This window comes from Carettochelys insculpta, chromosome 11 (assembly GCF_033958435.1).
Source record: "Carettochelys insculpta isolate YL-2023 chromosome 11, ASM3395843v1, whole genome shotgun sequence".
Taxonomy (NCBI): Eukaryota; Metazoa; Chordata; order Testudines; family Carettochelyidae; genus Carettochelys; species Carettochelys insculpta.
The window spans coordinates 45,640,566-45,666,618 of NC_134147.1; the positions used below are offsets into that span (position 1 = coordinate 45,640,566).

The following is a 26,053-nucleotide window of genomic DNA, read 5'->3' on the forward strand; positions in this document are numbered from 1 at the left end:
CTCGGTCCTGTAGCTATGACCCAGCTGTAAACAGCTGGTACCCCGCAGGTCCATGCACAGTGGAGCCCTTTCTCTGTCTTCCTCACAGCCTCCCCACACTGACAGAGGGAGAAAAGGTTAAGCCACCTTTGGCCTCCCCTGTCTCCATTCTCCCCTTTATAGGGTCACATCTCCAGCTCTCTGGGGTGGTCAGTGGGCTCGCCAGGGAGTGCGGCGTTAAAGGGGACAAATGCACAGGGGCCTGGTGATTCAGAGGCCCGGAGTTCCCCTGCTACACCACCTCTCCTGACACAACAGTGGCAGCCAACACCACAGTCCCCTTTGACTTTCCATCAGAGTGCTGCTCCACATGGCTCTGAGGGCGAGGGGTGTGAGGCATGCCCCGATCTGGGTGGCACTAAAGGCTGATTGCCCTCAGCAGAACCCCTTTCACCCTTGCCATGAGGCCTGCAGTGGTTATGGGACCCACTGGTGGTCAGATCCACTTGGCCAGAAGTTGAGGAGGACTAGAGTAGCTTGGGGTAGGGAGTGGATGGTCATGAGTAGAGGCTTACGGTCCCCAATAAGGCTAGGAAGAAGAAGTGCTACAGCCTAGGCTATATTGCTTATCTCCTTGCCCTCCATGGTAGTATTCCCTGTTGAGGGGGATGCTGGGACCGCCATGTTCAGGAGTCCCTCGCAGGTTGGCTGCCAGGTATTGGAGAGGGAAGGGAGGGTCACAGAGCCTCTCTCTGATTTCTCTTCTCTTCCCTTCTGCTGCTGGACCCGTAGCCTGTGGATGTGTGACAGAGGTGGAGAAAAGGAAGCATTCTGTGCTCCCACCAGAGTGATGAGGAAGGCGCATCCAAGAGGAGAATTCTGCAGAGTTCCCCATTATTGCCAGCTCACTATTTGTAGTGTTTTTAATTTAAGCTTCAGCTTCAGGAGTCATGTGACAGTGCTGGAATATCAGTTTCCATTAAAAATAAAGTCAGTTTCTGGCCCTGGTTGGAAGGAACTGTAGAAGAATGGGACCCTAAAGACACAAGTGCCAGAAGATAAATAAACAGAGCTCAAAAATTATGCCTTAAAAATAATGAGATTTTAAAAACAACAAGAAGTCCTGTGGCACCTTAGAGACTAACAGATATTTTGGAGCATAAACAAGCATCTGACGAAGCAGGTCTTTGCCCATGAAAGCTTATGCTCTAAAATATCTGTTAGTCTCTAAGGTGCCACAAGACTTTTTGCTGTTTTTGGAGATACAGACTAACACAGCTACACCACTGAGATTTTAAAAGAAGACTCTTGATTTTGGAGGCCAGACTCATCACCTTTGACCATTTGGGATTGGCAGTGGGATTGGCCAGGTGCATGGCTAAAATCAATTTTATGTGCGGTCTCTTTCCATGTCTGTCTACACGGCAGACAATCAACAGGAGCCTTTCTGCTTTTGACCTTCCTTATTCTTCACCTTTCATGAGGAGTGACGGGGTTGATTTTGACCCCTGAAAGTGTCATATCGTGTGTGTGTGAAATGAAACCCTGGAAGATCAACCCTGAGCGGGTTCCTCTTCCGCGCTCGTGTGGCTGTAGCCTAAGGAGTGTACCGTAAAACACCATTAAAGTTAAAAACAAGGCACAAATTCATATTTTTTGTCCTGTGACACTACTGAATCTGTATTTATTTATAACATCTTTCCCAATCTGGCAAAGGAGACACTGATGTGTAGGAGTAATTTTACTCAGTTATGTTGAAGAGGGAGCTACTTGTGTGAGTTAATGTTACTTGTGTACTTGTTTGAGGGATCCAGGTTTAAATCACCTACACAGGAGTGCAGCTACTGATCAGACTTGTTTCACAAATTGAATTAATCTTTATACAGCATTGGGTCTTCCATTACAATTCAGCTTAGACTTTGAGAGTTCTGAGAAACTTGACCAGCATATTGCTCTTGATAGCCAAAGCCACAGCACAATGCCTTGTGCTAATGGGGAGAAGCATCGCAGTTAAAATTTGATTAGTGTATTGATTTTGTGATTCAAAGGGGCAAGGTCTTTTGAGGCTCATATACACAGTGTGCTGCTCAGGGTTCTATGGGCTTTGGTTACCATACTGAGTGCCTGGAAAACATCAGAAGTTACAGGAAGCATTAGCAGTGGGTCCCAAAAGGTTGATGCTTCTCCCCAGAGGCGCACGGGTTGTGGTTGCTAATTAAAGAGTGCAAGAGAATTCAGGAGAATGCCCTTATCAGAGGCAAATGCTGGCTCTGTCTTCACAACCACTGTGTAATATAACATAGTTTTCACAGTAAAATAAGACATTCCTTAACAATAAGGCACAGTAACTCATTTTGTGCAAGTATTGCTTAAAACTAACTGATGCTCGTATTTCCGTAAGCATTAGTTTGTTCTATCAGATTATTCTGGTTTTATTTGCATTACAGTACTGGGAGTGGTGTGGCATTTCAATAGTGGTTTATGGACATGAGCTATTTCTGTGTCTCTAGCACCTAAAGACTGGGCTGGGGTTATTGTTTCTGATAATCAAATGCACAGCTGCAGTCCTGGTTAAAAATGGAGAACACACTGTTCCGATCAGTGGCATGGTTGGCTGTTGATCTGAAGGGCTCATTGGCAAGCACCAGCTCTTGAACTGCTTCCCGTTGATACAGCCCCGTTTCTTCCAGACGGGTACACCACAAAAAAGCTCAGCTGCAACGTAGTGACTCACTGCTGTGGTCGGAATGACTAGACACTGATTAAAGCAGCAGCAAGCTGTTCACCAGAGGTTTGAGACTCAGGTGAACCAATCCTCCTTGGAGCACATGAATAATCAGCCCTATCTCTGTTTGCCCCCTGTGACTCAGACCCAGTGTGTTCTGGCTTGCTATCACAGCTGAGATGTCAGGTGCCTGTGTTTAGCCCCCACATGAGACTTTTTAGGGGAGTTCCTACAAAATTTCATGTTAAGAGGTACCCTTTCCAAATACTGATCCACAGGATATTCCAGAAGTCATTAGCCTGCATTGAAGGGTCATGGTTTGGGCCGGTAATACTGCCGATAATACTTGTCGTCATTTGCGGCACATGTATTCCAAGTAGAAAATAATCCTGTTACAGGCGAGTGCTTACGTATGTGTTGGAATAGACATGTGAGGGTATATGAAAACTTGAATGACATGAAAAAATCTCTAAAGATAAGTAGCAACAAATAAGATGAGGCATTCTTTGATACTTTATAGCAATAATAATTGTAGGTGGGGCTCATTAATTAAGGTGGATCCATAATTCCATTATAAGACCCCATCTTCAGCTGCTATAGAAGAAATACTATGTGATCATGTTATTAACAACTTTATTCTGATACATATGTTCAAAGCTGGTTGCGAAGAGTTACGAAAGGCTCTCGCTGATGTGGCGCATTAAACTCATTGTTGACAAGTGCAAGGTAATACACACATGTCAAGCAAAATAATGGGGTCAAAATAAGCTGTTACCACTCAAGAAAGAGATCTTAAAGTCATTGTGAATAGTTCTCTGAAAATATCCACCTAGTGTTCAGCTAACAGAGTGTTCGGAACTGTTAAGAAGGGATGGATAATAAAATGGAAAATATCATAATGCCCTATTGTAAATCTTTGGTATCTAGGGTGACCAAAATAGCAAATGTGAAAAGTCAGGATAGAAGCTGGAGAATTGCAGGCACCTGTATAAGATGAGCCACAAATATCAGGACCTTCCCTGTAAACTCCAGTTGCTCAAGTGGAAGACCGACACCTTCAGTTCCTGTGCAGTTCTAGGCTCCCCATCTCAAGAAATTTATAGAGAAGGGTGGTGAAAATTAAATAGCCTATGAACGGTATCTATATGAGATGAGATGAAAAAGATGGGAGTGTTCAGTTTAAAAAAGAATCAGTTAAGTGGAAGAGTATAATAGAAGTCTATAAATCAAGAGTAGTTTGGAGAAAGTGAAAAAGGAAGTGCTATTACAACAAATAAAAGCAAGTACTATAGGTTGAGCCTCTCTCATCCAGCACTCTCTGGACCTGACCAGCACTGAATAAGAGAATTTGCTGGACTATGGGAGGTCAATAATGTCTAGCAGCATTACCAACACTTCCACTGGTTACTGGGCTCTTAGAAAACATTTAGGGATAAATTACAGCCAAATCACAGCACAGAACACTGAGAGCCAGGACTGGTGGTTGGAAACAAACTTTATGGGACCACAGGAAACTTGGCCACACCCATGATAAGTGGTTGTCTGGCTAACTAAAATCATGCCAGATTACGGATGCTTCCAGACGAAAGAGTTCTGTATCAGAGAGGTTCAATCTGTAGTTAGTATCGTGTGTGGTCAACCTGTGGAACTCATTGTCAGGAGAGGTTGCGAAGGCCAGAAGCAGAACTGAATTCAAAAGAGAACTAGATAAGTTTGTGAAGGATGGGTCCATCAATGGCTCTTAGCCAAGATGGGTAGGGATGCAAGCATCCCCATGCTCTGGATGTCTCTAAACCTCAAACTACCAGAGGCTGGGACTCAATGACAGGGGATGGATCACTCAATAATTGTCCTGTCTGTTTATTTCTTCTGAAGTGCCTGGTATTGGCCACTGTCAGAAGACAGGATACTGGGCTAAATGGATCAGTCATATGACCCAGCATGGCTGTACTTCATTTGTAAGGGGGCTAAATTAAGGTTGTGTGTGCAAACTTAATTCTGGCATTTCCTAACTTTTGAGTGCCTGACTCTGCAGCCTTATTAAAGTTCTTTTAATGTAATTTTTAAAATAATAGTCTTTCAAAAATGTTCCACAACTTCTTTGGAATCAGTTATGCCACAACGTTAAAAAGACATTTCTAATAAAAGGAACTTTTCTTACTGGTTAGATAAGCCATTCCAGTTTCTCATCGGTAGTTACAGTGGCTCTCTATATTGATGCATTTTCAAAAAAATGAACTCACTTGTAACACAAAGGCTTGCTGAGCAAACTATGGGAGCACATCTCAGAGCTTGTTTATGTATTGAAGTAGGTTAAAGTAGGTGGCTGTTCAAACGATGTTGATGTAGGAGAAAATATTTTAAAATGACAAATATAATTTCCTAAAAATATTATAAATTTAGTTTGTTCGATGTCTCAAATACAGCAGATCTCTCTGACAGCCAGATTTCCTCCATCAGTTCTTCCAGGATCCACAACCTAGTTCCTGGAAATGCCAGCTGTCTTTCTGGTAGTATATTTCCATCTAAAATCCAGTGTTGAACGGGGACCAGAGTAAGAAGTACAGCAATGAGTGACCTATGTAGAACTGCACACACATTATGGCTGAAATCTCATCAAGTACTACAACACGGTACCGTAATTTTCAATGGGTAGCATTTTTCACCTGCCAGGCAAGCTGTTTCTTAGGGTGGTACTTACACTCCATCTATCTGCAGTCTTCAGACCATTAATCTCTGCCCTCTCTCCTACGTACGGTGATGACGTGCGAGTGATGAAGCTGTCACAGGATATGCTGATGTCACTAATGCACATAGGTGATACATCAGGAGTAGCTCCCTTAAGCATGCAAGCTGAAAATCGCTTTCTTTCTATGAACTTTCTTTCCATATAGGCTATTTCAAATGTTCACATCTCTACCCTGTTTACAGCAAAGCAGCAACCTGTTGTATAACTGTAGAATGGCTCATTTTCTTGTCTCCAAAAAATCAAACACATAGCAATGAACATCAGATGGATGGTCAAAAAACATGCTGAAAATAATATCTGATGTAACAAAGTGTTAACAGTTGTCTGTAATTTTTAGGTGATGAAGCATGATTAAAACAGGCTGAAGCTACAGGTTCTAGGAGTTAAAGCATTAAGTGAGATATTGTCCAAGAAATAAACAATTTAGACTAATGGTCTTTTCTGGTAGGCCTACAATTAGACTTGCCATCTGTATTTTAGTTTAAGTGCATGCAAGTATTCTTCACCTGGCATTTCTGTGCTCAGACCAGGCAGGGTATTCAGAAACACAGCCCAAGAGTTCTACTTCTCTCTCTACTATGGTATATTTTATATGAGTGATAGGAGCGAAATGCTAGGTGGTTTAAGAACCAGAAAGCGTAACTAAAACAAAACACATTTTGAAGTTCTCAATCGTTATGTATTTGGTGTTTGATTTTCCTGCATTTGAACTTCCCGGTTTCTCCTGAAACTGGAAGTAAAAGGCTATCCTTACAATAGTTCCAATCTGGACTGAGCAACACAGAACCAGCGGGTTCACAAGAGAGGCCTATTCATATAAGGTTGCCAGCTCAATGGATTTCCTACAGTTAACTTTGGATAAGCATTTGAATGTTTTTTTTTCTTCAACTAACTTCTAAATCTTTGAGACTTGCCTGTTTCAGTTCCTTGCCAGCTGACAGAACTGAGTAGACAGACTGTACAGGGATGTGATGCTATGTGTGTGTACATGCCAGCAAACCTGAAGGCTTGTTTACACAGGCACATGCAAGAAAATTGATCTGAATTAACTTGAAGTGTGAATTTAAAATGAATTACTTAAACTTATGAGTGAATAGTCTTCAGACTGAAAGAGTCCTTTATTTGGTTTCTTTTTTATTCACTTCCAAAATGAATTAAACTAACTTGATTTAAGGTTGCTTTAATTCTGAATAAGAGTGTTCACAGAAGAGTTTAGTGCACTTCAAGTAATCTACTTTCAAAGATACTTCTGATTAATTTTCTTGAATATCCCCATGCAGACATGCCTTCGAAAACTCAGTGACCTTCCCAGATGGATTTTTACTACTATTTTAGCCTCAGTTTCAGAAAACTGGTAGATATTTCCAAAGACAGTGTTGGAAAATAATATGAAAATATGTTAACTGTTGGGCCTGGCATTCTTGACGCTGTCCATTTAAACAAAATTAACTACCATACTGATAATTTGTCAGGGTTTATTGACTTCTGTGTGCTATATTAAGCAAAAGATAGAAAAGGGAACTGCCTAATTTTGTAGCGGGAACTGCCTAATTTTGCAGCAGCAACTGCCATGAATTTTTTAAAAAATGGGAGCAAAGTTTTAAAGTTCCTGAGAAAAAAATTAAATAAGCTGTTACGGTATTAGAAATCCATTCTATCTATGATAAAAAGTTTCCCATCTTTCCAAAACCTGGGGAGAGAAAAACAAAAACTGCCAAAAGTAATAAATACAATTCAGTGGAGAAAGTTGTGCAGTAGAGCTTCTTTAAATTTCTGTCCACTAATCCCAGTAATTCCCACATAGACCCCACTGGAGGCACCTTACCAAGATTAGTAACAGAAACAGAGCTATGGCAAAGTCTCACATTACAAAGACTTTGGCTTTGGTTCAGGCTCTTATATGTTCTCCAATCCCACATAAGTTAGTGGGGTTGTATAACTCAGGGAAGTATTTGCTGCAGTGTATTTATTAGTATTCTAAAATCATGAATAGCTTTTACTATATAGCACATGTCAAAAATGAATGAACCCAGCACATTTCAAGTAGCATGAGTCATTGTTTACTGATTAGTTCACAAAATGGCATGGTATACAGTGGGACTGCTATTTAGTATCAAGATTCTGCCAAATGTTGACGGGAAAATCCATGTGTTCTCTGAAATTAGTTCACGTTGTCCGCACACCAATAGATCTTTCTGTAACTGCAGCACTTCAGGGAGTAGTAGAAGGATTGGTTGGCTATAGGATTTGTTTATGAGATACAGGATATTAAACTTTAGATCACTGCTTTCAATCTCAGGTTACCGTTTAATGGATGATTAGTAGACTTTGTGTAAGGAATTAATGGTCTCAAGCCAGGTCTTATGTGGATAGGCATCCATATAATCAAAATCAGCACACCTTGGCCTCCTCTTAGCAGTCCCAGCTTATCTGGCCCCAAGGTGACCACTCCAGTTTGAGGCTGGAGCCTATTGAAGGACAAGGTGGGAACACTTGCATTACCACTGCCAATACTGAACTGCTTTGTGGATAACAGAGCTGGTGGCACTCACTTCATTTTGCATTCCCAAAAGTTACTTAACTTCAGACAAAAAATACAAAGAGGAAGATACAACAGGTAAGAGTAGAGCAACGGATACAGAGCATTACAGACATGATGTGTCCAGAGATCCAATACCCTAGTGTTCTGTAGCTGCTCACTGCAGGCTGATTATTAGGCTTTGGGTTATTAACTTGCAAACGGCATGTAGATAAATAAAATTCTCTTCAAACTTGATTTTGTACTACTTCAGCCTACTCCATTGTCTTCTGTGAAGAGCCAGTGCAACAATTCTGAGCATCTGTCTTGCATTTTACTATCAATTTAATTAAAATATTGTCACTCACACAGTTGTATCACTTTGTGCTTGTGTGAGTGTGTGCGTGAATGCCTGACAGTGATATCCAGTATTAACCATTTCCACACCCGGATGACAGCACAACTGTCCTGCTGGCATGTCTAAACATTTCCTTCTGATTGTGTTCACAGCTGGGGCACTCAAGGTGACTTTACCACAACACATGCACTTCCTGCAGTGAAGGTGAAGCTGTTTACAGAGAGCACCGGAGTTCTGGCTTTAGAGGACAAAGAACTTGGGCGGGTAAGAAGAATCTCCGTTTTAATGCTGTCTCTCTGGAACTGTTGGTGAGGTTAAGAAAATCTCTCTGGAAGCAAGGAGAGAAGTGTGTGAGTCAAAGACACACAGGGAAAAAAAGGGATATGCTGAACATATGCTTTCTAGGCCACAGCACCGGAAATGGTTACAGTTCATAGGTTTTCTTTGGTGTTTGTTTTTAAAGGTAGTATTTCCACTGGCTGTGCAGTCACAGAACAAATGCAGAACGTCCTTTGAGTGATGTTGGCGGCCCTAGATCCCTGAGAATTGTGCTCAGCTGAGGGGAAAAGGCAGATTATTTTAAGGCAGAAAAGGTGATATAAGGTTGGACAAACGAGTGTGAGGTGACTTCTGTGCACAAATTCCATTTACTGCAGCACTTGGGGAACATAGTATTGTAAGGGCTGCTTTGCAGTACCCATTCACAGGGGTGTAATCCTGTCTCCATTACAGCCAGTGGCAAATTCCTGTTGCTTCTGTGGGGCCAGGACTTCGCCTTTGAAATGAAACGCTTCGTTACGTCTGCCGGTGCTCTCAGCAGATTCCCTGGCTTGGACTACAGACCCTCTCCTGACCCCTTCACCCTCACTTCCTTCCTTCTCACTTCCCTGATGTTCCGAATCTGCCTTCCACTCTCCGCAGTTGTGTGTGCGCACTGGTGCCCACGGAGGGCACTTTTCTGTTGCTTTGTGTCACTTCAGAGTGTTCGTGCCTCTAAGTGCTTTCATCACCCTTCCTGCCCTTGGGGCGGGCTGACCAGAACTGGACACACTGTCCCAGGGGAGGCTGTGCCATTGCTTTACACGGTGGCATTACAAGATCCCTAGAACTGTTTTTGGATCTCTGTCTTTAAGCATTCCAGCCCGGCGCTGTCTTTTGTGACCCTGACTGCCAGCTAAGCAGAGCCCTTGGCTGAGCCACCCACAAGGGCAAGCAGTTCTTTCTCCTGCGCAGTCACAGCTGATTCAGACCCAAGCTGCTTTGTGGCTCTTGTTTCAACTGAAGCTCTGTGATGTGCTTGCCAGGCGGCAGTGTGGAGCAGGGTCGAATTTGTCTGGCTTGGAAAGGAATTAGCTGTGCATGATGGACAAAGCATTTTGGGGGCTCTGCCTTGTCCCCAGTTGCTTCTGGAAAGCCACTGAGCCAGCCGTATAGCTTAGCTTCAATCAGGGTCCCTGAGGGAGCTGCAGTTCGTAATCCCAAATGGTACAGGCCAGTGCTGACCAGCACAGAGGGTGACGTGGTGATTTCAGGTGGAGTACGTCCAGCAGCACTTCTCAGCTAGCAGCACTGCAATGAGGCACTCAGAGTGCCTGAAACTGCCTTCTTCCGTCTAGTGAAGGCACTTTTCTGGTTGGGCTGCTTCAGGGGTTTGTTTTTGTTCAAATAACTAAGCGGTAAATGTATTAAGCCCCCTCGGACTGAGCTGTTCAGATTGACACATGCCTGTCGGAGCGGACGAGGGAAGACTCTAAAAGGGAAAGGAAATGAATGCAGTTCTGCATGCGCAGACACCCAGGCGTAGCTGGCCTTTGAGAAGTGTTCTGGGGGCTGCTGTTCATTCAAAGTTCTCACTTTCTCTGGCAAAAGCTGAATTGGGAATGGGCGGACACTTCCAATTTAACCGTTTCACTTGACAGTAAGAGCTGCCAAGTACCCACAAGCCTTCAAATGCTGATCCCAGGCAGGCGGGGTGAAATCCTGGCACTGTTGAAGTCCATGGCAGCGTTCCCACTGACTTCAGTGGGCCAAGGTTTCACCCACAGAGGGCAGCAAGGTCAGCGGAATATAAGAACACTAGGTAATTTTTTTAAAGGGGCCAATTTTAAAACACATCAGCCTGAAAATACTGACAGAGGCTGCTTCCCTCAAAAATAGATGTTTTACTGGAGTGGAGATGAGGTGTTTCTGTCTGCATCAGAGTTGAGGTGGAGGTTCTCTGGCCCGTACTCCTTAATACCACATTGTGTGGGAAGGGGCCTCACTGCACCTCTTTCTACTGGAGCCTGACTGGCAACGCCACACCTGCAGGCTGATGTTACTGCAGCTGTCAGGGTGCAGGACAACACGCAGGTCCACTCTGCTCCATGGCCCTTCAGGGAGGACTCCACCATCCTTCCCTCTACCCAAAGCCCAGCCACTTGAAGTAGATGCAGGAGAAAGGTTCTGCCTCTGGAAATAACAGCATTTATAACAGTGTCTCTGCCCTTCCCTCCTGCCCGTTTCCGATCAAATGCCAAAATCTTGCTTTGAAAAAGTTAGCTGTAAGAACCAAGGGCTGGTCTTCAGGCATACTGGACTCAAACTTTCAAAGAGGAATTCAAACTCAGCCAGTATTGCACAAGCAAACAGTTCTGGAATCATACCAGAGAAGTTTGTCTGCATGACCAAAGAGAGAGAATTAATCTAGTGGGTAGAATTCAGTGTGTGTAGAGTTAAGTAAGGTGGTGATTAAGGGCCTGATCCAAATAACTTACAGGTCAGGGTTGACTGGAGTAAGATGTGGATCAAACCCTACAGGAATAAGGGTGCTGGGGTGTCAAAGTTGTAGGGCACTTTGGTCACCATGCTGAAAAAATACATTGTAGTTTGTTGTATCAACAGTAAATCTGAAACTCAGTGGAGTATAAAAAAAAAAGATGATAAACTGTGTTGGTATTTGGCAGTTGCATGGAATAATACTCGTCAGGGCTGAATTATAGAAACAGCCTGAGTAATGAGGGTGAATACTGCCAGTTATAAAAAAAAAAACTTGCTTGCCTATAGACTAATATATTATGGGGAAGTACACCTCTCTGCTGCCTAGTGGCAGCTTTAATGAATTTTAACCAGGCATTAGTGTGAGTCACCAGAACAAGATGAAAATGAAACAAACAAAACGGTAAAGTATGAAAATGAAAAGATCAAAAGACTGATGTTACTGCATCGGGAATGGAGAGAGTGTGCCATGTCAATATACAGAATAGTTGCAATATTCCTGAGCCTTTACCCGTGCATATCTGAATGTATTATAACAATGGGGAATAAATTACATAAAGCAATAGAGGTGGAGTCACTAGGAGGAAACGAAATATAGTTCTCCCAGAAAGTAGTGCCAGGTTTGATTTTTCTATTCTTCCTTCTCTGAGAGGCGTTGTCTTTCTAAACAACAGGCTCTTGCTTGTCTGCAACCCGTGCCCCAAATGCCATCCACGGCAGGGAAAATTCCAAGCACACAAAGAGGGTAAAATATGACCTTTGTGGAAATAATCATTAAATGCCTTGATAATGGGTGTGGAATAAACTGGTGAAGAAAGAGGTGGTTTTGAAGGATTTTCAGAATTCTTAGATTTACCAGGCTCTGACCTCTGCTGGTATAAACCAACACAGCTCCACAGCAGCCAGTTAAAATTACACTGATTTATACCAGCTGAGGTTCTGGACCATTGTCTCTTTCCTGTCCAAGGAGGAAGTGAGTAATACTGAAAAGCTTATAACACTTTTGCAGCAACTGCTTGTCTTGGCATCTGATACAAGTATAATCCGCTCAAGGAATTTGTTGGATATATTTTACATGCATTTTAGTTTCCAGCCTGGTATTCAGTCAGGAAACATAGAACTTAGAAGATGAACTATTGGTCAAATGCAACACAAAAGCAGTTACTCCAAAAAAGGAGATATGCTCAGACATACAAAGGGCCGGGGGCTCTTCAAAGGCCCCTTCCAATGAAGTGAGCCATCTGAAATGTTGCCTGCTGCATCTTACCCTGACAGATGAAAAGAAAAAAAAAGAAAGAAAAAGTAGGAGCAGTATGAAACTGTATCTGAATTTCATTATTTATAATTTCAATGGGTGCTTACAGTGGCCTGTAAATGGCAGTATTGTGCATTTAAAGAGACAGGCTGGATGAGGGAATATCTTTCATTGGACTAATTTGTGTTGGGGAGGGAGACACTTTTCAGCCACACAGAGCTCTTCTTCGGGTCTCTGAAGTAGATCCAAAGAAGGATACGACCTCACACCACCTTGTCTTGCTAATATCCTGGGACTGACAGACTGACAGACCTATGATGACACTGGAGCATTGTTACTTTGGCTTATGCATTACAGAAAAGTCCCTTTAGTATTTGAGGGGAAAGGGAAAGAGGGAGCCAATAGCTGTTTGTAAGTGATGTCAATAAATGTAATTCAGTAGGGAATGGTTGGCTGGGTGATGGTGAACCCCACCAACAGCAACTGTCTAAGGTCTGCTCCTTGATGCTTCCAAATATCTCCACAGGAGTAAAATGTAAATGGGCCCTCATTCCAGCCTGATGAGCAGAAGGCTGGTTTACTTTCAGGACGGTGCTTGGAACCTTTGGGTCCTAGCTAGGACACAGGGTTGCTTATGGTAGGAAAATGTCTGCCGGTTCTATTTGCAGTAGGGATGAGTCACCTTCATATTGATGTTCTAACTTGCTTAATCTTCAGCAGTGTTGTACCCTCAAATTGTGCTGCCCCCTCTCAGACTGGCACACCTGCAGTAATTTGACCTCAGAGGCATTCTGAAAGGAGCCCAACTCAGAAGAACAGCAGAGACACATGGACAGGAGCCTAGTGTAAAAACTGGAATGGCAGCCAGCTAGTTATCTGAGAACTTCTAGGAGGAAGGATTGTTGTCAGGGCATATATATGTAATAAATGCCCGCAGAAGCTAGAACTGAACAATCAAGAATCATCCACTTGGAAAGTTTTTGTATTTCTTCAATTAACCTAATTTTGTCCGAAGTCTTATTTAAATAAATAAATAAATAAATAGAATGAAAGGGCAGACTTTTAATCAACATTTGTCTCCATGATTATGAATGTGTTATGGTTTAAATTTAAGCTTTTTGTGCTCTTCTTTTTAAGTGACTTGGATCCAGGGTATATGATCTAAAATCAGTAATTGCCTGAAGCACCTCTCTCCATTTAGTCAGTTGCTGTTTTCAACTTTTTCTCAGATTCATCCAAAAACTTTCAACCTACCAACACCAATAAAAAACCAACACACTGTTCTCTGTCTAGCTGCCTGTGATCAGGCACGTTATTTTTGTCAAAATTATAATACACCCAGATTGTCTCAGAGAAGTAAATAAAGGAACTCTGACTCCAGCATTTCTCCTTAGAGCTGTACATTTTTTTAACCTCACCCTCCTACCATCATTCAGTTTTGTCATTTTGTTGTGTTCTGTCTATCATTGAGGTCATGAGCTTTCTAGGACTCTTACTGTCCCTTTTATCATGCTACCAAGAGCTTGGATCAAATACTACTAATAAAGGAAATTTACCCATAATATTCTTCATTCTTTCCTATTTTGTGTTTTTTACTCCTTAAACTATTTCATACTTTATTAGTAATAGTTAATAACAATTAATAGCTAATAATAATCATATATTTTAAAACTTTAACATAGGTAACTAGTTTTTAACAAGGTTGCTTATCATCACTGGATATTAGCATCTTTATTCTAATAACAAATGCAGTGAACCAGACAGCCAATTTCTAGTAGGTGTTTCCCATTCTTTTTTATGTATTATTTAACCTTCAAAGCAGGCAATCATGTCCACACTGTAAATAAAGCAATGTTATGGTTGTAAAACCAAGCACTCAAAAGTTAGGACCCAGGTCATAATGTAGGATGCATGTGCATTCTTAACTTGGCATCCTTGTATATATGCATTATGATGAAGTTGGTAATAGTGTGATCTCTTTCTACTATTTCCCCGAATCTCTGATCCTCTCCTCTCATCCTGTTCCTTATCCCCTTTGACATTAAGGCTATGTCTGCACTGCATTCCACTTTCGGGAGCAGAATGCAAATGAACAAAATTGAAAATGAAAGTGAAGCACAAATTTACATATCTCATGCCTCATTTGCATGTTATTGCATAATCGCGCTTCCTGAAGAGGCTTTGCCAGAAGCCAAAACAGCCATGTAGATGGAGTTCCTTTGAAAACAAAATAGGAAGAAGGGTTCTTTAAAAAATGGGGCTTGTTTTAGAAGGAACCCCATCTATACAGCTGGTTTTGCTTCCAGAAAAGCCTCTTTCGGAAGCGTGATCACGCAAGAATATGCAAGTTAGGCACACGATATGTAAATCTGTACTTTATTTGCATATTCTATCTCACTCATTTGCATTCCGCTTCCAAAATCAAAATGCAATGTAGCTGCAACTTAAGTTGGGATCCTCCTTCTCCTCCACACTGATTGGTCTCTAGCAGAGGAAACAAGGAAAGAACAGTCTCCCTATGCTCAGCCACCCAGCATGAAAAATTTCAGTTGCAATGTTTGGCAAAGTTGTAAGCAATTGAAAACAGAATACCATAATGCAGACTATCAGACAACATTAACTATAGGCATCGCCACATGCACCACCTGGATTATCAGTGTGAATTTCCCTGGAGACTGACTTGCCTGTGAAACTGTGAATTGTTTTCCCCTGGTCTTTTCTCGGATGGTCTAAAGATGAAAAAAAAAAACTAGCAATAGTAAACCTCACACATTGCGACCGCATACACTTACGTGGTCTGTCCCACGAAAGCTTACCTAATGAATTCTTTTGTTAGTCTTTAAAGTGCTACTTGACTGCTTTTTTGTTTTGATCTTACGTTTTTCAGGATACTGAGAATACTTCTACAGTAGTTAAAAAAGCTAAGAAGATGCAGTACACGCTAATCTCAAAAGTAATAACATTTAATTTAAAATAAGGTGAATGAAATCCTGCCCCTATGCAAGTTGATAGGAATGTATTTTAATTTACAGTTAGAACCATTGTAGGAGGTCATTTCTCTCCTTCACCTTAACTGTCTTTGTTATATGCAGGTGGTTCTTCACCCTACTCCAAATAGCCCAAAACAATCAGAATGGCACAAAATGACTGTTTCCAAAAACTGCCCAGATCAAGATCTAAAGATCAAACTTGCAGTCCGAATGGATAAACCTCAAAACATGAAGCATTCTGGGTAAGTACTTTGTGGCTTTCCAAGTCAATTGAATTTGAGTTTGAATTTTATTTCTGGAGGATCACAGGAGCAGAGAGAGAGATTTAGTCTCAAATTCACTAAAGGTTGAAAGAGGAATAAATAAAAAAATGGAGCTGGTTCACTCGTTTGCAGTGCCTTTTACATATTTTAGCATAATCCTTTTAATGTGCTCTTGTGCGTCAACCTTACAAATTAAATCCTGAAGCAGTACTCCTGAGGAAAAGATTGGAAATTTTATTTTCTGTGTTAGAGAAGCATCAATGAGATACTCTGCTCTTCTATAGCAAACTCAGGCTATGTCTACACTCTTTCTGGAAGGTCAACAGCTGATACGTGATTTTTGGTATGCCAATTGCATACCACAAATTGACTTTGCAGCCATTGACTTCCACTGCTGCCTTCATGGCAGAAGGTGGATGGTAGAACTCCTCCCGTCAACCTTCCTTAATTGCAAGGAGTTCCAGGATGTTGACCTGGAAGATCGAACCTAAGCAGTCAGTCTTCTGGAGTTAGTGTAGATGTGGCCTCCATATATTTTCCCAGTTTATTCTGTTTCTTCCAACATTGAATTCTCAGGAAGCAGCAAACACTGGGCTTTCTGCTTGAGGTATACCACAGGGGTGAAGATGAACTATTAGTGCCATTGTTTATATGCAGATGTGCAATGCTTTACACTGTAGGATTAAATAGAATTTTGTAGAGTAAAACGTGGGCGTACAACTAGGAATAAGGGGATGGAATTTAAAGACATTAAAAGTTATAGCTGACAATCAGATAAACCCCCCCAAGAGAGATATCCTAGGCGATGAATTAGTGTCATGAGGGAATGATGGAATCCCCATCTAGTGAGACTTTGAAAACAACAGTATGCACAGCTGGCACTAGAAAAATATGACTGGAGAGATGTTTGTTGGCAGAGAAATGAGGTAGGTGACCCAACTAGCCTCTTCCATCTCTTGGGCCCAGACTGTCACTTACACTAAAACAGTGAGAGTTGTGTTGTTTCTGAGGGCAGAATATGAACTATTCATATCAGGATTCCATAATTTCCATAGTCTTCAGCCAATCTATAAACTCATTTAACCAAAAAAGAAAAATCCCTCCCCTTTTAATATCTCAGATATGCAAATAGGTACATTCCACATAGTACTTAATTAAAAACTAGATCTGCTCTAGAAGGTTATAACTAAAGCCATTGTCAAGATTTTCCCCTCTCATTTCTCTTCAAGGAAGAGAGTGTAATAAATGGCTACCGCAGAAACCATCCAGAAAAAGCATTGCTTTGTTTCAACAGTGGGGAGTCCTGTAACACCTGAGAGACTAACGGATTTATTAGGGCATAAGCTTTTGTGGATAAAATTCATTTCGTCTGACGAAGTGAGTTTTACAAAAGCTGAATGCCCTAATAAATCTGTTGGTCTTTAAGCTGCTACAGAACTCCTCGTTTTTACAGATACAAACTAACACGACTATCCCTCTGAGATTGTTTGTCTGTTTCACGTATTCTTCAGATGCCTATTTCTGTAACTGAAAACTCATTTATGTTCATAATGTTTTGCAGCATAATTGATAGGTGTATCAAACCACGCATATCCTCTTTCCTTTGTCCTCCTTGGCCTGGTTTTTCTGACCAGCAGTGAGGTCACAGTCCCTAGCTACACTGGATTTCAGTAAAGAAATTCTTCCATCAATCATATTTGTTTCCTTTGCGTCTTTTGCTGGCAACTGGACTGAATAGCTCGAGCTCCAGTCTTGCTTTTCAGGACTAACATTTGATTTAGAAGGTGTTGGTTAAAACTATTTACTTTAAAATCTTAGTTAATTGCAGAGTTAAAGGTGTTAGCTCAATGTTGTACGGAGTGGAGACCAAATTCCAGGTAATTCTGCTGGTGTGTATCTGTCTGACCTCAGTAGAATTACTCTGGATTTAGAGTGGCATAACTGAGAGCAGAATTTGGCCAAAGTCTTTGCTAGAACGTGCTTCTGTTGTACAGCACTCACATGCTGGCATGCCACCTTGTTGTGCAGTACATTTGGGTTGTCAGTCAATGATTTGACTGTTAGCTGTACAAATAAGGAACAACTTGCAACAGCATGTTGCAGTCCTTGTCAGCGCTGAAGTCTTGCAATGTTGTGCTGCTGACACTTGTTGACAAAACAGCATTTAAACATGAGGAGTTGGTTGTATGTTGAGATTTGAAGGATTTTTAAAAAATTAGCTAAAACAGGAAATCTCTGGGCAGAAGGACCTAGAATGATTCCCAGTCTTTGTGTAGATCCTACACCCCTATAACTTACCAGGTGTGAAATCCTACTTCTGAACCTGATGGCAAAGCATCCTTTGACTTAAATGGATCCAGGATTTTGTAAGGCTTGTTTTACTTGTTTGCATACTAATTTATGTTGAGATCACAAGTTTGCTAATACTAAATCAGAACATTTTATTGATGGTACCTAATACAGCAGGGTTTTCTGTGGGAGAAAACCAGTCTGCCTCTGCACCGAATGGTTTGTAGCCACCAATATAAGAACGTGAGAAACTTCCCATTAAAGTCTGTGGGAAAAATTCCCATTAACTACAGTACACCTAAAATCATTTTCTATAGGTGTAGCAAAAGTAACTCAAGGGACTTTTGATTTTGCTCTTGGAATGCCTTTTTGGTGCCCAGCTATGTTCATTTCATCCAACATCTTGATATTAGGCTTCTGTTAATTGGCTGGGATGCAGTGAAATCTGAAACTTGAGCACATTTTATGTAAGAGTAACAGAGTCATATCCCAGTTTGCCACTTAAGACCAGGGCAAAAATCTCATTGGCTCCAGTGGCAGCAGAATTTGGGCTCTATGTTTTGTATCACAAACCAAGGCCCCTTATTCAGGTTAGCCTATTATGTGGAATTGTGTGCACCATGAGGAAGCTTATACATTTGCAAACAATACGTATTCATTTGAGATTGCATTTAACAAAGGGGACTACCAGCATAATAGAAAAGTACTATCTTTGTATTTATTGGTGTAGAAATAATGCAAAGGTGTTAGATATCTTGAGAGAAACATGTTGATACGACACAGCACAGAGCCACTGAATAAAACATATTAACAGCACTGGATGATGTCTTTGTGATTTATTATTTATTTGTTTATTTATTTAGCCAGTGTTTTTATTATGGATTGCTTTGGCAGGCGTAGGGGGGCCTTATTGCAGAGATTAAGCAAAATGTTTGTTTAAAAACTCCCAATTCATCCTTTATGGGATAATAAATTCACTTACTCATAAGAGAGAATTCATTTCATCTCAATTATGGTAACCAGGTAGATGCCCAAACATTTCCTTAAGCTTATCAATCAAGTTGTTTAGTTGAGTCAGTTCAAGATTTACAGGTATTGCCCTCTTTGTTTTTGATGTCTTCTGTTTGGCAGTTCCCCTCAACAAAATAGGTTTGTGAAGAATGGAAAGCAATGCTGAAATGTTTCCAAGATCTTCCACTGCAAATATCATTTGCTCCCACTTGGACTGTCGAGTGTCTGTCCTGTAAAACTGAAGGATTCCTATAGTCAGTAACTTCAAAAATGTTCTTTTCTAACTCACACAACCAACTTCTTTAAGCTTTACAGCTCTTGTAGCAGATCACTTCTACTTCTTCTTATTTTTTCTTCAAAAGAAAACAAAACAAAAACAGAAAGTAATGCTAAACTAGTGCATTTGTCCTTTTTAAAATGTGGCCATAAAAATAGGCCTCAATATTCTCTGAACAAGTCATCCCACAAGGAACTGATAACATGAATTTCTGAAGGCTGGTTCCTGGACGTCCAGAGATGGACTTCCATTATCTCCTACAAATTTTGGATTAAGCACTTTATCAAGTTTTACTCCTAATTTGCACCACAGTAAGTCAGAAGAGAATCAGCCCCTTCATGGTTGAGAGTTAGCAAATAATGAAGTGAAAGCAATTACTGTACAAAGCACACATTTTCCTGCTGTAGTGGGTCTCCATCTTAGAGATTTATAGCACATTGGAGATTACGTGCATATTCTCTGTCATAAATAATGAGGCTATAATAGCTTTTTGTGTTGCTATCTTTACAGCTTACTTTGACAGTAGAAGTCACCAGCATGCTCTTTTGCTAATGGTATATAGATGAGACCTTGGCAATCCTTCTTGGTTTTGTATTAACTTCCTCGTTGAGCTATGGAGCAATGACACTAAAAAGCAGTAGGAGAGTAAGCAGTATGTGTATACTGAATTCAGCTATTTTGTGTTTTTTCCCCCAGATACTTATGGGCCATTGGTAAAAACGTTTGGAAGAGATGGAAGAAAAGGTTCTTTGTGCTGGTCCAGGTAACATTTCAACTAGAAATTAGTGCTAAATTTGAGACTGATGAGTGGATTTTTGTTTTTCTAACAATTTTACGTTGAACATTAATTGGTGGCATTGTTAAATCTGTTCTCACAGTAAGTTGAATTTTTTACCAAACATTTTTTCAAGGATCATTTGGACAGTAGTGGGGCTCTCAATTATGTTAGAGTGCAAAAGTTCTAAAGGAAAATAGCCTCTTGACGACATGTAAGCTTGCAACTTCCAAATCCAATTCCATAGCCTTCCTGCACCTACTGTGGTGCTCAGTAACATAAACAAGTAGCAGTAGGACAGGGTTATTGAGACAAGAGGAAATAAACTCAGGCCTCTGTGATTCGTGCTGTCACATGCAAATTCTCCATTCTGCACCTGAGGGATGAGATTCTGGCCCCTCTGAAATCAATGGGAGCTTTTGTCTGTGTCAGACATGGGGCCTGTATTTAGCTCCTTTCTCTGCAGTTAAGATATCATAGGAATTAGTACTGAGCATCCTCTCATTCGACCCTTACTGGTCACTGTGCAGAGTCTGAAACTTACCTCTCCACTTTTAGTGTCATCTATAAGTTCAGTCACATTTGAGTTTGGTTCAAAGAAGTAAAACAAAAACATACCAGGCAGGAAGTATGCACCAGCCCTGCAGAGAGACCTGTTTGAGATTTTTCGTAAGTCAGCTGGTTTAAAAAGCCCTTTGTAAACTCTACAAGAGTCTTGGTCTGGGCAACAGCTGAGTAGGAAGGGTGTTTGTCTGGAGCATTTGATCCTTCACCGCTGTCAGAGCAGCAAAAAATCTGATGATGTCAAAACGTTGTATAAACCAGCAGTGGTCTGTCAGCCACAGCTTCAGAGCTCTAGTTTCAGATCCACTCTGGCTAGAAAAATCAGCTGGAAACATTGTGGATCCAGCTCCACTGATGGTTCCCCCGGATGTCCACGGATGTGGTGTGGACACATAGAAAGTGTGGCCAGGGTGGATCTGGGCTGTAGCCACGTTCACACATTTGAGTGTGTGTGTGTGTGTGTGACAGAGAGAGGGAGAGAAAGCCATGCAATGCCATGATCCTGTGTTGAGAACAGTTTGGCCAGACCAGAGAGAGAGTGAGAACATACGACTTGATTCCAATCTGGTTTACGCTAGTGTAAATCAGGAGTAATCGCACCAATAGGTGTGGCCTGGCTCCTGTTGAAGTCAGTGGCACACTTTCAGAGGTACACGCTGTTGTTGGCAGGTAGGTGCACCACCTGCTCAAAGAGGTAGTGAACAGTGGTTTGCTGTCAAACTGGGAAGAGATATCTAGGAAGGAGTGGACAAGATATAGCCTGTAAGCCAGATCTGGCCTGCCAAGCCTTTTGGTCTAGCCCACAGCCTGCCCTGCCAGCACCTCAAGGAAGGCTCTCTGCCTCTCGCAAGCCCTGGCTGCTCCCCGCATGTACCTCTAGGTACTGCCTGCCCCTTGTGAGGGGAGACTTTGCATACTGCCCCTGCCCCCAACCCAATGACTGCAACTCCCACTGGCCAGAAATCAGTCAATGGGAGCTGCTGTAATTGGGCCGGGAGCAGTATGTGAAGTCTCCCCACCATTGGCACACAGTACAGAGAGGCAAATAGGGGGAGCAGCCAATGGTTTTGGGCAGCCTGGGGCTGTAGGAGGCAGAGATGCTGCCTCAGGGTCTGCTGGACTGCCTAAGCAAGTGCCTCCCAACCTGAGCCTGCCTCTGACACACACACCCTCTGCACCCCAACTGTCTATCTCAGGTCACCACCCCCTTCTACCCAGGTCACTATCCAAACACTCTGCACTCTCTTTTCCCCAGGTCGCAACTGCTTCCTAGCCCCTGCACCCCCTCACCCAGGCCAGCATCCTGTTCTGCACCCATACCCCCTCCCAGACCCTGTTCCCCAGTTCCCTGCCACAAGTCACCACCCACTTCTTCACCCAAACATCCTCTCAGAACCCACACCCTGTCCTGCAACCCAGTCCCCTATTTTGAGCACCTTCCTCCATCCAACCTCCATCCCAGACCTTTCACCCCCTCCAAGGAAGAGTACAACCCTTGACCACTTACCATACACTTGAAGTGGGTCCCCCCATCAAAAATTCTTTCCCACCCCTGATCTAGAGGGTCCTGGTACAAAGGATCAGTCCTGAGTCTGGTACCACACAGTATTTTAATTAGTAACTTGGATAATGGAGTGAAGAGTGTTCTCATAAACCATGCAGTCCACACCAAGCTGAGAGAGAGGTTGCAAGCACCTTGGTGGAAAGGAACAGACTTCAAGATGACCTTGACCAATGGGAGAATTGGTCTGAATTCAACAGGATCGAATTGAGGAAAGAAGAAAAGACAAAATACTTCACTTAGGAAGGAAAAATTAAATGCACAGCTGCTAAATGGTAGGAAGTACTATTGGTGAAAAGCTTTGGGTGGTTATAGTGGATCACAAATAGAATGTGAGTCACCATTGAGCTTTAGTTGTAGAAGAAGCCTGTATTCTTGAATGCAGTTACACAAGTGTTATATGTGAAGACATGGGTGGTAAGAGTCCTGCTCTACTCGATACTGGAGAGGTCTCAGCTGGAGGAACAGTGTCCAGGTATGGGTCCACACTTTAGGAACAATGTGGATGTATCGGAGAAAGTCCAAAAGAGAACAACGAAAATTAGCTCTTATGAAGTGGCTAGGGACCTGTTGTTCTCCCTGTTCCTGGAAAGTAGGGAGCTCAGTATACAGCAAGGGAGATGCAGGTTAGATTTTTGGGAAACACTTTCCAGCCTGAAGTGTAGGTAAGCTCTGGAACAGGCTTCAGAGCCAGGTTGTACCATTGTTTTTAAATCACATTGGGCAAACACCTGTCAGCAATGCTGTAGATTTTACTTGGTTCTGCGATAGAGCAAGGGGTTGGACAGGACTTCTCAAGATCACATCCAGCCCTATGTTGCTTCAGTTCTGTGGCATGTTAAGAATGCCAGTTTGCACCACAGCTACTATGAATTTAGTGTATGGAGATACACATCTTATAGAGCTGGAAGGGACCTTGGGAGGTCCTCTAGTTGGGTCCCCTACCAAGCACCATTCCCTTTTTTTGTTTTTTTCTATTTGCCCCACATTCCTAAATAGCCCCCTCAAGGATTGAGCTCACAACACTGCCTTTACCAAGCCAGTGCTCAAACCACTGAGCTATCCCTCCCACTGCCGTACTTAGAGCTAAACCATCAGGGAGAGAATTGTTTAGCATTGTCACTGTAGACAAAGCTTCTTTGGTTTAAGTGGTAGTTGGGAGCTGTTGGTGCTTTGTAGGAGGACCTCAATGTGATAAAAGAAACTTTTATATTGATGCATGGGGAGAAAACAAAGTATTCATAAAGACTCTTCATTTGCAGAAGATACAGAAAATGATGGATAGTATTTTAGGGTGCTCTTTTCTGAATAATATTGTATGTCTGAATTAACAATCACATTACAGTATAATTGAGAGTGAAGCAATTAGAAATCGATTTTCATTTACCATTGAACTGTAGCCATCAGTTCAAACTCTGTCTCTTCTTTTCTTGTGTACTGGAATTCTCCAAACTAGCAGCCTTAATCAGAGAGCTTTTAATCAAGGGGACTGTCTTTCCCTCCTTGCAAACTTCCCTGTGCAGGTGCCTTTGGCACTACTTGGAAATAAAGGTATGGGCATTACTCAAAAAAAAAAAACTGTGTGAAAAATAATTGCAAGTAAGCCTGTGCTGGGTTGGACCCTAATCGCCCCATCTGATGAGAAAACCTGGTCCCATTTCTCTCACATTAACTCCTTATTCTGATACTTTCCACATGGTTACAATTATTTGCATGGTTCTTGAAATCTGGATGTTCCTTAGCATGATTTTTCACAATAGATCACACAGGCAGACACCCCATTTGTGAGCATGGCATTAAACACAGAAGCCAGGTCACATTTTCTAATGTTTTAGTAGGTCTTTATTCGTCAGGTGGCAGGAGTCAGATCATAGTGTGGCCAAGTGGGTCAGTTCCCTGGGGTCAGGCAAGGAGGATTTAGCCACGGAGAAAATTGCACTCATAGTCCACCCCAAAAATCCCACTTCCTGTTAACAATGGTCTGTTATGTCACTGTTCGTTAATGTGAAATGTTCTGCTACACCTCAAAAAATATAAACAGCCACCATCTTCTGTCCAGTCCCTTGGAGGTAGCTCATGCCCACTGAGCTTGTCACCAGCAGGCAGTAAAGATAGAATAAAGTATTTTGATCGCTGTATGTTTGTCATTTACTTTTCGTGGGACACTAAGGGTGGTTGCTGGTATTAACTCTGTTTGGAAACAAAGGCACTGATGCATGCAATTTACTGGTTCTTGCTAAATGCACCAAGCATGATAATGGCTAATTGTATAAAGAATGAAGGATGGTGAGTGGTGACTCATGAGGCCAGACACCTAAAAAGTAGAAGTGTAAAGTAATTGGAGATACACATCTCCTAGAGCCAGGAGAGACCTTGGGAAATTATCTAGTTTAGTCCCTTGCCAGGAGTAAGCACCATTCCTGACATCTGTTTGTCCCAAGTGGCCTGCCCAAGGATTGAGCTCACAACTCTATCTTTAGCAAGCCAGGGCTCAAACCACTGAGCTATCCCTCCTGTGCATGCTGCAGGTCTCCAGAACCTAGAGATGGAATTCAAAAATGGACCTGTTTCTTTTGGTGTAACATCTAGTTAGGATTTGTCTTATGTACTATATATAGTACTGGGGGGGAGGGAGAGGTGTCCTTGAGTGTCTTCCCTTCTGCCTGGTTATATTGAGCCATGCGGGGAGGATTCGACTCCGCAGCTGACTTTATCTCTATGGATTGTAATGGTAATGTCTCTGAAAGACTCCAAGAGAAGGATGGGGGCAATGGGACCAGCGTGGGTGCCAGGAGCTGCCTGTGAGGCTGTAGCTTCCCTGCCTAATTGTGGCATTGTGAAATTTTATATAAATCTGAATGAATCAGTAAATATAGTTGCCTTCTATTTTTCTGTCCTTCTGCTTTCCTCCCTCTAGCCCCACTTTGCTCATCCTTTTGTTGCCCCTCCTCTTCCCTCCGTTCAAGTGCAGAGTATGCTGCCAGTGCCTCTTCAGCCCCACCTAAAGCAGGTTTTGGTTCAGGGTCTGAGAGTGGTGGCTGGAGGGGAGAGCAGATCACAGGCACAGCAGCACAGGAGATATTCCTTGGGGTGGTATGGCTGCCATGTATTGGGCCTTTGTTCAGCAGGTAGTTGGGTGTTTCACAGACTGCAAGGATTTATTAGAGTGCTCAGTGAGCAGCTGGTGTGTTTTTATATCAGATAAAAAATACTAATGGGATACTGCATCAGAAGCCAGACAGGGATGTTTTCCAGGAGGCAAGTTGACCTTCAGTTGTTTTCAGGGTCAAAAGAGCAGTTCTGATTTGACTTACATTCAAAAACATGAAAGGAGAGTGTTAATTCATTTCTTGTTCAGCTAAAAGAATCGTTTTCATTTTTTACTGGGGCTCTCTGTGTACGTGCTCAGATATTACAGTGACAAGGGCTATGAAAATACCAGGGTAGCCGGATGGCTGGATAAATGATTAGCTGGTATGTAGAGGAGAGATAGTTCCTTTGTCAATTTGTGTGCTTTGCATATTGTCTTCTCTAGTATACACTCTCTTTCAGTATGCAGGTGCAAGTCACTGCATGTCTCAGAAAACTGTCTCTTGGCCTGGCATTGCCAGCACACCTCCATGTATATTAGAGGACAGGACTGAATCCCATAGCTGCAATTGTCTCTTGAATGTGTTGCCCACCCCCCGCCCCTTATTGCATGTGCCACCCTTAGAGATGAGCAGCAGAAGAGCAGAATACTGATTAGATGTAAATTACATGGCAGAGACTCGTTACTTGCCTCATTTTAAATTCCAAGATATGCAGTGTGAAAGTGATGGCAGAATATGGCCCTAAGGTTGGATGGGAACAGCATCACAAGTGAGGAAACTGCTTGGTAGAGTCAACCCTAATGCCAGTGGCGGTGATAAGTAATGAAAGCTTTTAGATCAAAGTTTTATGATGACTGATTGGAAAAGGTAGTACACATTTAGTCTACTGT

General features: G+C 42.2%; 1 protein-coding gene across 13 annotated transcripts in view; it reads left to right on the forward strand.

The window, feature by feature from the left end:
• Nucleotides 1-26,053, forward strand: part of CADPS (calcium dependent secretion activator) — a 349,949-nt gene that overhangs the window by 186,252 nt on the left and 137,644 nt on the right. For all 13 annotated transcript variants that reach the window (XM_075006219.1, XM_075006222.1, XM_075006221.1 and 10 more), the window contains exons 7-9: nt 8,482-8,593; nt 15,434-15,573; nt 19,868-19,934. In XM_075006219.1, coding sequence (XP_074862320.1) covers nt 8,482-8,593; nt 15,434-15,573; nt 19,868-19,934 — 319 coding nt within the window. The remainder of the gene's footprint in view (nt 1-8,481; nt 8,594-15,433; nt 15,574-19,867; nt 19,935-26,053) is intronic.